The 14,854-nt window shown below is 50.4% G+C and overlaps 1 protein-coding gene across 1 annotated transcript; it reads left to right on the forward strand.

Moving 5' to 3' along the window:
* The first annotated feature begins 1,186 nt into the window (after positions 1–1,186).
* Positions 1,187–4,173, forward strand: Dip-C (dipeptidase C). Its single transcript, XM_050184126.3, has one exon. It carries the CDS (start codon positions 2,356–2,358, stop codon positions 3,811–3,813), a length of 1,458 nt encoding a protein of 485 aa, XP_050040083.1. The 5' UTR covers positions 1,187–2,355; the 3' UTR covers positions 3,814–4,173.
* Positions 4,174–14,854: the final 10,681 nt, after the last annotated feature.

Raw genomic sequence — 14,854 nt, forward strand, 5'->3', positions numbered from 1 at the left:
GTTCTCTTGCAGCATTCATTTTTTATAAGAATATGAGGAGCAACATCACCTCTGTGTGGGCCCATTGGACAGCATCAGTGCGAGGTGGCTACCAACGTTGCCAAAAGGTCCCGGCAGCCACTGAAAGATTATATTGTGTCCACTATCAGCGGTGCAATAATAAATTTCATTGCTTTGGGACACCAAATGGTTGCGATTTCCACGTCCTAAACTTCACATGCTTTTTAATGGCTGCCCTAGAGTCGCAGAATATTGCCCATTTGCAAGGTGGTTCTTTTTCAATATACTCCACAGTGGCGCAAAGAGCAGCGAGTTCAGAGCCCATAGATGTCATGAGGTGAGGTACAAAGTCTTAATGATGACCCGTTGAGACAGGATAACCAAGGCACCCATTCAATTTCTTGAGATCGAACTGTCTGTGTAAACATGGATGCAGTTAGAGTATTAAATATGTAAAAGGTCCTATGTGATGTGTGTGCGAGCTGCAGAGGTCATGCTAGCCTTCATACAAGGCACACAGGGGCACACACATTCTTGTTGGGGGAAAGTATCTCAATGACGTAGAGCGCCGGTTAGCTGCAACTGCTTTGGAAAAAGTTGCCATGGGCCTCTCCTCTGGCAAGTGAGCAAGATGGTGGTCAGAGAACTTGGATATACAGGGTGATCATATTTAAGGTGTCTGGAAGATAACATAGTTCTAGTTCTCGAGATGGGTTATGCAGAGAGGCAGACATTACTTGCACGATACACGAAACGCACATTCAACTAACAAAAAAAGAACTAATAAACTTCATAGTTACTTTACAGCACATATTGCAATTTATGAATTGTAGCCAGTGAGTTTGCAAGGTGTATCCACTTCGAATGAATTAATGACACCAGTTTAGATATGTGCACCATCAAACTTGTCATAAAAGTGCACCGTTGTTCCTTTTGCTTTTTAACAAAATTCTCTTTTATGCACTGAAGCACAAAGGTAACTGGAACACCCATGTATTTTGTCCCAAACTTTGGGAAATATCTCGAAACTGGTGTCATCCTGGAGATTCATTTCAAGTGAATATGTCTTTCAAACTCGCCGGCTACAATTTGTAAATTGCAATATGTGCCATAAAGTAATTAAAAAGTTCATTGAATATGTGCTTCGATTTCTCGTGCTAGTAATGTCTGCCTCTTCGAATAATCCAGCTCAGGCAGGCAGGCAATGAACTTTATTTAGGTCTTGAGGAGCAGCTCCGAAACACCCTTACAAGGGAGGAGCCGCTGCGGGCCGCTTCCACGTAGGGACTGGCAGACCGTGCCTGACCGCCGCACCCCGGTCCCTCTGGACAACCCGTAGCTTAGCTGCGAGGTTGAAGCTCTTGAGCGCCTGCTCCCACTCTTCTTCCGTGGTCGGACGATCGTGGTCCCATAACGAGGGACACCGCCAGAGCATGTGTTCTAAAGTGCAGAAGGGATCTCCACAATCGGGCTCGAACAAGTCCGTGTACCTGCTGACCCTGGCTAGGCTGGGATAGGACCCAGTCTGCAGCACGCGAAGGCTGGAAGACTGAGCTAGTGCTTTGTAATTGCGTTGAATGTATGGAGAGAGTCCTTCCCTGCGTCCACGCCCACGAGTGGTGTTTCCCAGGCGCAGGAGGTGAGCTCGCGCACAAGGGCGTGGCCAGCTCATTGGCGTTGGGAACAACAGGGGAGATGAGAGACCTGCGTGGGCCAGGAACCAAGTGATGACGTGAGGGCGACGCGCCTGCCACAAATCGGGGCCGCTGCCTCCCTCGAGACTGAACCCGTGACGAAGGCCCTGACCGCTGACCAAGAATCCGTGTAGACCTGCGGTCTGCTCCCGCGCCGGAGAAATGCGCATCCCGGCACTCTTCGCCCTTTTGCCATAGAGTTACTAGACTGCCTTTTGCTATGAAACGCTAGATAAATGGATGGATGTTATGAGCGTCCCCTTTGCAACGAAGCGGTGGGTTGCGTCACCAAGCTCTTGTTATTATGCTGTCTAATGTCCTACCAATAGGTTAAACAAAAAAAAAAAAAAAAACCTTCACAATATCATAAAACACCACACAAATCACAAAAAAAATTTCACACTGGTTGATTTTGCTAGCGCCATCTCTCGGTCGCATAGTTTAGTTCACAACGCCAGCGCTGCTCTTATTTGCGTTGCACTGTGGAAGGTACAGTTTACCTTCTCTATTAGTGCCGTGTGCTACTGCCCTCGGTGTGTTATTTTGCGGGGGTCGGGCAGTAACCGCCCCCAAAATTGCCCTAGTTATTAAGTCGCGCGTCGCCCGCAGGATTGTGGCGCGGTTTGCGTTGGGCTATCACTTTATACCACTCTCTTCAACAATGCCGTCGAGCAGCGGAGTGAGCTTCACTCGCGGAGCGCACACGCTTGGAATTCCGCGCGATTTACACGCGTTGAACCGTCGAAGACTGTGCGAGAAGCTGCGAAATACCCTCAGCAACACGGATGGTTCCTTCGTGGTCCTGCAAGGCGGTGAGTCGACGACCATGTACTGTTCCGACCGGGAGCCCGCATTTCGTCAGGAGTCCTACTTTCACTGGGCGTTCGGCGTCGAGGAGCCAGATTACTTGGGCGCTGTGGACGTGGCTCAGGGGCGGTCCTATTTGTTTATGCCGCGGCTGCCGGCCAGCTACGCGGTCTGGATGGGCCGCCTGCCGACTCTCGAGGACGTGCGCGCGCGCTATGGCGTCGACGAGGTATTCTACAACGACGCGGTGGGCGATAACCTGCGGTTGAAAGGGGCTCGCACGCTGCTCACGCTGCGTGGCCGCAACAGCGACAGCGGCAAGATCTCCGCTGAGGCCAAGTTTCCCAACATGGAGGGCTTCAAGGTAGACGCCGGGCCGCTCTTCGAAGAGATGGCCGAGCTTCGCGTTTTTAAGACTCCGCTCGAGATGGAGGTCCTGCGGTACGCGAACCGCGTGAGCAGCGAGGCGCACAAAGAGGTGATGCGCCGCATTCGACCAGGCATGTACGAGTACCAGCTCGAGGCTCTGTTCATGCAGAAGTGCTACGGTGACGGTGGCGCGAGGCACGTGTCGTACACCTGCATCTGCTGCAGCGGTTCCAACGGCGCTGTGCTACACTACGGCCACGCAGGAGCACCAAACGACTCGCCCGTCGCGGACGGCGACATGTGCCTCTTCGATATGGGCTGCGAGTACTACTGCTACACGTCGGACATCACCTGCTCCTTCCCGGCCAACGGCCGGTTCACGGCCGACCAGCGAGGTGTGTACGAAGCCGTGCTGGCGGCCAGCCGGGCAGTTCTGGACGCGATCCGGCCCGGTGTTTCGTGGCCCGACATGCACAGGCTCGCCGAGCGGCGTATGCTGGAGGCGCTGCGTTCCATGGGCGTGCTGAGGGGCGACGTGGACGCCATGATGGAGGCCCGACTGGGCGCCACTTTCATGCCGCACGGCCTCGGCCACTTCATGGGACTGGACGTCCATGACGTGGGAGGCTACCTGAGCGCCGACCCTCCGCGGCCCACGGAGCCCGGACTGCGCTCCCTGCGGACGGCGCGCACGCTGCAGCGAGGCATGGTGCTTACCGTCGAACCTGGGTGCTACTTCATCGACACGCTCCTGGACGAAGCCCTGCGGTCGCCCAAGCTGTCCGCGTTCCTGGTGCCGGACGTGCTGCAGCGATTCCGCAACTTCGGCGGCGTTCGCATCGAGGACGACGTACTCATCACGGCCGACGGCCACGAGATGCTCACGCAGGTGCCTCGCACCGTCGAAGAGATCGAGGCGCTCATGGCCGAAGGCCGTCGCTGACTGCTGCGTGGCCGACCACTGTGGCAGCTGCCTGCCTGTACGGTGCAATGTTGCAACTTGTGCACTGGTTGTTGACCGCACTGCTGTATTCATAGTCGGTAATTAGAATGCTTTGGCTTGGCCTGCAGCTTTTGTTCTTTATTCAGCACGTCATCACGAACGTTGTACTGAGATTACTACAAAGCGCAATTTTGCCCACTTTGCTGTTTTGTTTTAAGTACTTGGGATGTTTTAAGTTCCGTTGTAATGTACACCTTTGTCTGTAATTGCGCAAAAAAAGTATTATCAGCCTCTGTTCGGCGTACTTCTTATAGATGGAAAGTAAGAATATTGCTTAATAAATCTTTTGGAAATATTGCTGATGGGTATGCTGATTGCGTGATATTTTCTTACAAAGCGCACTTGGCGATGTTCCGTGCACATGTGTGCTATGGGTTCAAAGCTACTGCGCACGAGAGGTGGGCCCCCTCCACTGGATCCTGAGTGGCGCATGACTAGTTCTACAGGATGCCTCTTAAGAAGCTAGCCTCTTTCTAGTGCACCACAGAGCGATGAGAGCAGTGCACTGAGCGCCCCCGTGCAGCAGGGCATGGCGACTGATTTTACCACGCGGAGTTTCGGAACATTCCACTTGGGCTTAGGCGCCAATTCGAATTCGGGCCACACCGAATAAAGTGCGCAGGAAATGTAAAGGAGAGTTCAAAGGAAGATGGCTCGAAGTTGTTAGCGAGTTGTCGAACACGCGAAATTCCGACTGGTGCTCATAAGTGTGGACGATTCGTGCAGTATCCACTTGTTTCGAATCTGTCGTGATAGCGACGTATTTTCGTCTTGGCTGCACACCGACGCCTGACCAGTTGCTGTGGGCATTTCTCACCAAGCACCTATGAAATGAGCATGGTTCGTGGCTTGGCGATGCCTGTGGCAGCTGTGCGTAAGCTGCTTCGAAGTGCTTCGCGTTGGCCTCGGCACTACCTCGTTCGCCACCTCTGTTACCGGTCCCTGTTCGCCACACCGTGTCCACAGACCTGCTGTGGGCACGGTGTGGCGTATCGGCACACGCGCTCGAGCGGCATGATGAACGACCTATGCCGCGCTTCGCAAATGTCGACGTACGATTGGCGCCGTTCTCCAGGTTGATTTTGACCGCACGGTATTCCTTAACGCGCACAAAAAGGTGCGGCACACTATCGCGTTTCTGCCTTCCGCCCCCACCTGAATGCCGCCACGACAGAGATTCGAACTCGCGACCTGGTGTCATAGAGTTTCTCACTATAACACCTAGAGGCACATCTGGTGCCACCGTCTATGGGAGTTTCTTGAGGGGCGCCGTGCCGTGATGGGAATGATGGTATATGTGTCTGCGAGGCTCGTGTTGGCTTGTGTTGTAAGAGGCTTCGTGTAGAACGTGGATGTGGCTACACAAATAACGCGTTCTTAAAGTAAAATGTTCATAAAATGTTTCGATTCACGCATAGTAGATCTTTACTCATCTACAATGCATGACCAAGCGAAGAAAATCGAGAACAGGGGCGCTAGGGCGCCATCTCGACACGCATGGCGGCTGCACGGCCGCCATTATCCGCCATGTTGACTCTCTGATTGGCTGTGGAGAGCTCACGTGCCTTGAAATTTGTATCGGGAAACGGAAGTTTCGCGAAATGCAATTTCGCGTTTTCATGAAGATGACAAAACCTGGCGTGGAGCTGCAAATTTTATCGACTAATAAATTTTTTTGACCCTTGGCAGCTCTATTGCGACGGTAGCGCTTCAAGAAAAGTGAGCGGTTGCGTACAGAAGCCAGTACAATGCATCTGCGATTTCGCGAATATGTGGTGGCGATCCAAGATATGCGCCATGCCAGCTTGCTGATTGAAGGAATATGCCGTGTGGAGCGTCACAGGAAGGGCCGTTTCGTAAACGTCAGTTTGACGTTGCGTGACGTTGCGCTGGGCCGCCATTGCAGAGATTTTCCGCCATAATTTGTGGTGCGACGAGCCGCGCGAATTATGCTAATGAGAAGCCATATGCAATGGCGGCCGAGAATAATGCGTATCGCCACATTTTCCCCGTCGTTTGGCGCCATGAAAATCTTTTGTTGATAACGCGTGTTCATAGTATTTGCATCGGTCTCGGGTGGTGTGGGCATTAGTGTTTTGGGGCATCATTCTTTAAAAGAACGCATTTATACGAAATAATATTGGTTGAACATTGCAAACTTTCGGCAATGTTGTCCACTTTTCACTGCTGCTTTTATATTGTAATCAAGACTAATGCCTTTTCGCACAATCAAAAGTTATGACAACGGCGTCTTTCTAATTTATAAAAAGAAATGTACGCAAGGCGGGGCCTTGAAGTTTCCTCCATAGAGAAATTTCTTTGTTTCCTCCCGCGGTGCGAGTAACCAGCGAAGTGAACAAGAAAGCGCCAGCGTTGCGTCGCGCACATCTCTGGCGCGTGCAACGCTATCGGTGATATTCGCTCTTTCTCTGCCAGCCGAATCGGGCTGCGTCACTTGGATTTCGCGAGATAGTGATAACGCGGCCTAGAACGCGTGCTCATAACCACTAGTTGTCGCATACGTTGCCCCGACGTACAAAACAAGCGCGTTGGCGCCAACGTACGCTGAATCATTCCGTTTCCCGGGTACACGCATCCTAGCTAATGAAGCAGACGACGGAAGCGAGAAGCGTTTTTGACGACATAATCATGCGCTTTGACCTAGTTGCTTTATTTTGACTGCGGAGAGTGCGATCGGAGATGGTTGTTCGGCGCGTTCGTTCGGTTACCGGCGCGCGCGATTGGCCTACTTCGCGCCGACGTCGCCAGCCGCGGGGCGCGGCCACGTTTTTGGTGACTTCAAAATGACGACACGCTCCTGTCAATCATCCTCCCACCGAGCATTTCGTCTGCTAGGCGCCGAATCCGACGGGAGCTGGGAAGTTTGGATATGGTGGCTAGAAGTCTTCTAGCCACCATGGTTTGGAGCGATCATACGGCTTCGCATGGCTAGCATGGCGCGTCTGGTGAATTGGATTGAATCCAACAGGCGGCCTTTTCGGCTGCGGAATAGCACGTTTGAATCCAATCCATAGTTTAATTCGAGAAAATGGCGCTTCCGTTGGGAACTTAGGTTGTTGCGCTGGCGTTTCTAGAGGAAGGAGGAGAGCGGGTGGCGGTGCGAAACGCGTTTGAAGAAATGGCAGAAAGTGAATTCCGGCGTCGTTTTTGTTTCTCGAAACAAATAATTCGTTTGGTTTTACAGAGAAATCGACAACATCATCGGTGCCAGCGAGCCACTGGAATGTTGTCGCTGCCTCTTGGAAAGTGCGCCACTCTTCCCGTCGTTTTCTTTAAATTTTTTCTTCCCGCTGTGCGCGACACCACCTAGGGACGACGCAAAGAACCTAATAGTTATAAATAGCAGTAGTCACACGTACTACTATTTGAAAACGTGTTTGGGCTTGAGAAGAAAAAATACAATTTCTAGATAAAGATTTAATTCATTTGGAAGACGAGAAGCATTTGGTTTTGTAGTATACTGTTTGCAAGCAGACGACAAACGACGGAAGTAAACTTCCGGTAAGGTCACCGCTTCCTGAATGGCTTCTCTCTCCGCCCCGCTGTCACAAATTTTGCATACTGCAACTTTGTGACGTTACAGCAACTGAACAGAACGCGTATCGAACAAAATATCTCCGATCGCGCCCCTGTTTTGCTTTACCGAGAACCTTACGTTAAGTGCCTTCATTTAACTTTCTTAGGCAAAACGTCTGGTTGGCGTCACGTTACGATAGCGAAATGGGGCCATCAGCGCCATTTTATTCGCGTCGCGTCTACGTCACGCATCGAAGAAAATGATGGAATGTCCAGGGGCCGAACCTTATAACGGTTCGGAATACGAACCGTTCGCTTCGCCGCTTACGTCACTAGATGTTCCACTCCCAAGCCGGTGGTGGACGAAGGGGAGGACGAGAGGGTGCCACCTCCACGGTGTAAGCTCGAAGCAGTACGGTACGTGGGTTGGGGCTGCCGAGGCAGGTGTGTGCCAGGGAGTGTTCGCACGGACAGCTCCCCTGGCACGCGCAGCAGTGCCTCGCAAGGTCGAGATACTTTAAAGGCACTTGCGCCCATGACCTTTCTTTTGCCTCGGTGCAGTGAGCACGATTAACGAGAATAATATGGAGGGCATCCGGTGCAGTCGCGAGTGCGTCATGGCAAATGTAGCTCGCGTCGCCTGGCGTATGTAGTATCAGAGTTGGTTGTATAAGCTTTATGCATAATACGCTTTGTTACGGTACCTTAACGGAATGGGTCTAGAGGACGGTGTTGGTACATTTTTTCGTACCGCCCTAATCCTATACCCCGCACTACAAACACACACACATACCCCCCTTTTTTATGTATACATACAATTCCTTGCCATGACGGATCATAGCCTCCTTTATTTTTGAAAAATAAAGGAGGCTATGGACGGATTGACCAGTTCAAGTTGTCAACTTGTCAGTAACTGTCAGGAATCACTATAATAAACGCAATTCCACGATCGGATTGTTTACTTTCATTTTTTGTTGTAACACTGAGGACTGCATAGAACTTTATTTTGTATATGTGAGAGAAGTATGTGGACATCACGAGCTTAAGCCAATGTGCGATACACAGACAAAGCAGCTGCTACAACATGAACTGCATTGAGGGACACACCACACATACGTAATTAAAGGTGCAAAATATAGGGGGAAGCTTCAAAATACGCTCTGTAGCACTGCAAAGTATAACATATATTGTATGTGTACAATAAATTTAACAAAAAAACCATGCATCAATGTCCCATTTGCCTTCAAGTTTATTACCAAGTTCAAGTTTACTGAACTTTATTATGAGCATATGTACAACAGGAATCTACTGACACACCCGCAGTCAAGGTGGCTGTTTGAGGTGTGCTGGCTGCCTCAGTGTAAGAAAAAGAAATTGGGTAAATGTCGACATCAGTGCCACTGCTTCTTGCCTCTGACCTGTACGTGCCTCCACGGCATCTTTGTGCGCAAGTGTGCTGGCGTGGCGAGGTGTAGGAGTCATCCGAGAGAACGAGTATCGTTTACATGGAGAAGTGGCTGTTCACATTGCCTGTCGCTTTCCCTCAAATGTTTCCTTGGCGACTAGAGTGACACACCCGCAGTCACGGTGGCTGGCTCCTAGTCAAGGTTCGAGGTGTGCTGGCTGCCTAAACGAAAGAAAAAGAAAGAAAGATGAACGTCGATACCAGTGCTATTGCTTCTTGCCTCTTACCTGCATTTGCCTCCACGGCCTCTTGGCTTGTGGAGTCTGTATGAGGGAGATGCTGTGGCTAGGCGTAGGCATTGTCTAAGCAAAAAGAACAGGCCATTCAAATGGGGAAATATGGAAATAAATGCAGTTGTTATGTCTGCTTCTTGCACTCTTCTTGCCTAAAAGTTTTCAAACATAGTGTCCAGTACACACCAGCACTTTGACTGCTTCTGCTTTTTACCTGCAGGTGTTGCTGCGAGATCCTTAGTATGGCTGCGTGCAGCATTGTAACACTTGGTGGAGGCATTTGAAATGGTAGCCAAAAATATAAAGGATCATCCTTGTCTGCATGAATGCTTGCAAATTCTAAATGCTGTGGTAACTATCACTATTGGTGCAAGCACCCCCCCCCCCTCTGTGCGGCAAGTGCCATAGCTCGAAAGTGAAATTTTCCTTTCGTGTTTCACAAGACATCTGATATGTCCACATTAGATGTGATCCGTTTCTTTTTATTTATCCCAGTGTGGAGAAAGCATCATTAAATTGTTTTTTATTTATTTTTGTGTGGCTTGTGTTTTGGTTTATTTCTGAATTTATCCAGCAGCAGTCTCATGATGCTAAAGTGACTTATGCAATGGCAATGACCTTTTGCTTTGCAGAAAAACAATGCAGTTCCTGAGCCATTATTTGACATCCTCTTACTCGCATAATTTTGCAGGGTATTCTACCTATAATGACTTGCTTGACCTCCACTAAAGAGTCTTGCATTTTCAAATACGACTCTTTCCTTAAAATCATTCGACACTTCTCATAATTTCTGACCTCTTCCCGCACACCATGCTTGGCTTCAGGCCGGGACTTTCTGCGCAAGATGCGTTCCTAATCCTAAGGGAAGAAGTTCTCAAGGGCATCCCGAAGGGAGGAGAACACCTCCTGCTCGCACTCGGCCTAAAAGGGGCCTTCGATAACATCTCTCACGAGGCCATTCTCAAGGGACTGAACGACATCAGCTGCGGGGAGCGCATCTTTAATTACGTTAAATCGTTCTTGACGGGCCGGACGGCAACCATCGGAATAGGCCAGACTCGATCGGATACGATCGACGTACCGAACAAAGGAACACCGCAGGGGGCGATAATATCCCCGATTCTATTCAACGTCGCGATGCTAGCGCTGACCAAAGAGCTGCGGAAGATCCCCGACCTAGGTTACGCCCTCTACGCAGACGACATCACGCTCTGGGCCACCAAGGGCTCCCTAGCGCGAAAAGAGGCGACCCTTCAAGAGGCCGCGACGGCCGTGGAGAGATTTGCGGCAGTGAGCGGGATGCGTTGTGCGCCAGAAAAGTCCGAGGTGATCCGGGTGCACGGAGGAGGAATCTACAAGTCCCCCGGCCCTATCGACCTCTATCTTGAGGGCCAGAAGATCACGGAAGGCAATAAGACTAGGATTCTGGGTTTTTGGATCCAGAGCAACCTGAAAGCCTCCCACACCATCCAAACCCTAAGGTCTGCCACCAACCAGATCTCGCGGATTATAAAACGAATTACAAGAAGCCGCAAGGGCATGCGAGAAGAGGACACGCTTCGCCTCGTCCAGGCTCTGGTGATCAGCAGAATCACATATAGCATGCCGTATCACTATCACTCGCTAAACAAACGCGACCAAGAACAAGTCGATGCCATCCTCAGAGGCGCGTACAAAACGGCCCTGGGTCTCCCTGTCACCACCTCAAACGAGAAGTTAGCTGCCCTCGGGATCCACAACACCTTCGCTGAGCTGTCGGACGCGGTTATGGCTTCGCAAAAGGCCAGGCTACAGAACACGGCGGCGGGCAGAGCCATCCTCCACCGGACCGGAACGGCAACGGAGCTCCGTGCCCTCGATGGGCAACGATCACTCCCGCCTGAGGTCAGAGGCAAGATCAAGGCGAACCCGATACCGAAGCACATGAGCCATGAACTCCATGAAGGACGACGCAAGGCTCGCGTCGACAGACAGCGCCGACAATTCAAGGGTGACCCGTACGTAACGTACGTGGACGTGGCGGCGTACCCTGTAGGGGGCCTCTTCGCGGTAGCCGCCGTGAACGGGAGAGACAACTCCTTGACTCTCGCGGCCTCCGTAAGGGCAGAGACCCCAGCTGCGGCTGAAACCATAGCTGCGGCGCTGGTAATAAAGCAAGAAGACAGGGTAGGCAGGGAAGCCCATGTCGTTACCGACTCGCAACAGGCCTGCCGTAACTTTACCAACGGCCGAACACCGCTGCTGGCGGCTCGTATTCTAGGCCCGAGGCTGCAAGAATACCATCAAATCACGTGGACGCCGGGCCACGCGGGTCTGGAGGGGAACGAGAGAGCGAACGCCCTAGCTCGAGCGCTAATCAACCGAGCGGGGCAAGACGAATCGTCTCATCAATCCCCACCATTTACCTTCATGCCCCTGCCGTCCAATTACTGCGACCGACTCGAGATCCAGCGACTCAACCGCAGGATTTATCCTCCGCCTCACAGAAAGCTCAGCACTGAAGATGCCGTAGCTCTCCGACTTATTCAGACAAACACATTTCCTAACCTACACAAATACAGTAAAATGTTCCCACATACATATCGCGGCATCTGCCCCTGGTGCGGCGACACACGCCCTACACTCTTCCACATCTCGTGGGGGTGCGGGGGCAAACCTCAACACTTAAAGACGCCTAGCACGTCATTTGAGCGGTGGGAGGTACAGCTGACCGGCGATACCCTGGCGGGACAAGAAGCTCTCGTCCAGCAAGTACGTCGAGCAGCCATGGCCAGTGGAGTCCTGGAATGAGGACACCACCCACTCGACCTCATAGCAACCACCTCGATGGTTCAAACAAATGTTTTTTCTCTCTCTCTCTCTCTGTACCTTGGGCTTCTGATACTCTGCATTCACCATTTTTGCTTGTTTCTGACTGGAAATGTCTTCTTTAATTTAGAGCTTAAATTTTACCTTTGGAACACACGGAAGGGCTTGCCATTGCATATCTGCATAAAAGGGAAACATGTTTCATTAAGCATTTGCAAAATCCAATCGAAGATTGATGAATGCAGCTTGCAGTGTGATATGACTGAATGAGCCATAAAAGTAACTCATCTGACTTGGTAAATTAAAGCACATATTAGTGTGATGTGCAAGATACGTTACACTAACGTGGTGGGTTCTCTTGCTTATACAGCAAAATCATCGGTGCGCGAGAAAAAAATTATTTTTGCATACCCCTTGTACACACTGATTTAAGGAAAATGAGCTGGAGCTGTCCACATGATCTTATTTTACCTGCGAGTATGGTCAACAAAAATGTATCCCAGCTGCTTAGTGGTATTTGAGATTATGTCAGTATTGCATATGTGCCTGTTGTCTAAAATAATTGAATTTTGAAAATGCTCGCAGGGATCTGATGTGCATATCTGAAGTTTGTGGATACATGTAAAAAACTCAGCATCAAGTGCAAGTGAACGGTCCCACAGGCCCGGAGTCGATCATGCAAATAGATTCGCTGCACAAATTTGTGACCAGAAAGGATATTCCACATGAGATGGCATGCAAGGGAGTGTTGAAAATATTGCACAGTTAATAAAACGCCTACGCTATTAATATGTGGGCTGATGCACTCGTTATGCAAAACGGAGGTGAGGCGTGCAGACAGGACACAAGAATAGAGTATTTACAAGCAAATAACACGAGCGCCGCCCACTTCTCTACTCTTGTGTCCTGTCTGCACGCCTCACCTGTTTTGCATGATGAATCCCTACCAACTAGCTCAGCTTTCTGTCGTTCTAATTCTCGATGCACTTGATTTCGTCCGCATTTGGCACTCACCTCTTGATTACTTCATGGCACAGAAATACTCGGCATCAGGCTGTTTTTCTGCTGTGGCCTTTGTAGAAGCATGATTGTTCAAAGTGCAACAATTAAACAGATTCTTTGAATTGCTTGTGGCTTCGCCAGTACAATTCCGGTGCGCTGGTCCGCCTGTCCAGCAATTTCCTACTGAAGGGAAACCTGCAAATAAAAACATCGCTCCGCATGTATAAAAATGCTCTACTGTGACGCTTCTCAAACGATTGTGATGTACCACAAAAGCTGCCTACTCGCGTGATATTCTCAACAAAGAGATACATTCGTTTACTTACATGTGAAGATATATGCCAGAGCACTTCGGGGCTTCGGTGGCACGTAAGGCACGAGTGTGCCATAGCGTCCGATGTCGACGCGCGATCGCATGTCAAACCTAAACTGTACGAAGCTACTACACTCTAAGAACAGTTTACACCCTTTGGCGTGCCCCTTCTGCCACACAACAATAATCGTCATCTGCCTTGATGCGTTTCCTTTCTTTATCGCTGCGAGCCCGGAACTTTCCAGTAAAGAACGGCACGCGCGTTATCAGCATAGAACAGTTAACACCCTTTGGAGTGCCCCTTCTGATAACGCGCGTGTCGTTCTTTACCGGAAAGTTCCGGGCTCGCAGCGATAAAGAAAGGAAACGCATCAAGGCAGATGACGATTATCGTTGTGTGACAGAAGGGGCACGCCAAAGGGTGTAATCTGTTCTTAGAGTGTACACATCCAAAAAACAGATTCGAAACCGAAATTCGCGTCATCCTTTATTGCATGAATGCGTACATCGTGATTTACATAAGTCGCGGACTTAGCGATCGCTTTCTGTAAACTTAATATTAACGCACCACCTTCATAAAGCCATCAGGTATGCGTTTTCAGATGACAAAGCATAAGGTGACCTGTACTTGTTTTCAGCTCTTTCATTAGTAATTGCGCTGGCCACATTGACCAGTAGCAACACGGCGGCGCCCTAGAGGTTCCCACTTTTCCGGCCCAGATTTTCCTCTAGACTACTAACTCTATGGCCGGCGCGCTCCATGCGATGCGGTGAGGCGGCGAGTGTCGACAGGTACCGGGTGTAAGCGGTGGCGCTGTTGTAGCGTGGGCTCTAGGCTCGGCGCGCCCGCGCGCGCGGCTAGCAGTCCCGACAAACTGCCTGCAGATCTTTGTTGCTTTTGTGCGGTGCATTTTTCCTCTTTGTGAGTTCGCGGCGCTAAGATAACGGACATGCCGAATCGTCGGCGTCAACAGCATTGTTTTGCTCCCGCCCTTACCTTCATCGAAAAGATAAGGTTTTGGACGAAACCTGCTCTGTGTGTGAGCTACATTTCGAGCCATCATGCATTGTGAGGGACTTTATACACATTATTGACGGCAAAGAAGTCCGCATCCAGCGTGAAAAGCCGGAACTTTTACCCGATGCGGTGCCAACTTTGCTGCCGAACGCGCCGAGCTATCTGTCAAACAAAACACCGCTACAGAGACAACCTCGAAAGAGGAAAAGCACAAGTACATATCATAATGAAGCGAAAAGACCACAAAGTAATGATTCCAACGTTAACAAGGAATCGAGGTGTCCGGACATTGACACTGAGAGTAGCGTGTTGGCGAACGACCCTTGTGAAGTTGACGAAGCATCTGTGCCGGACGATTTTTCTAGGCTGGATGTTCCTTCAGAATACTGGAGCTGCCATCGCATACCTGATTACAGTGGGACTGTATACTGCAAGCAAAGAATGGGCGAAAATCAATGCGCGGAGTCAGAGAGGGTGGTGATGCTTTCACGCGATGATGGGCCCGGCACCGCATATAGTGCGCACATTTGCGGCCACTTAGTAGAAACGGGACGCATCGCTCTACAATAAACTACACAATACACTACATCACACTACACGACAAT

Source organism: Dermacentor andersoni, chromosome 3 (genome assembly GCF_023375885.2).
Source record: "Dermacentor andersoni chromosome 3, qqDerAnde1_hic_scaffold, whole genome shotgun sequence".
NCBI classification, from domain to species: domain Eukaryota; kingdom Metazoa; phylum Arthropoda; class Arachnida; order Ixodida; family Ixodidae; genus Dermacentor; species Dermacentor andersoni.

Bases quoted from the DNA above. Each gene is read 5' to 3' on its own strand.
- Dip-C (XM_050184126.3), top strand. From the start codon at position 2,356: ATGCCGTCGAGCAGCGGAGTGAGCTTCACTCGCGGAGCGCACACGCTT.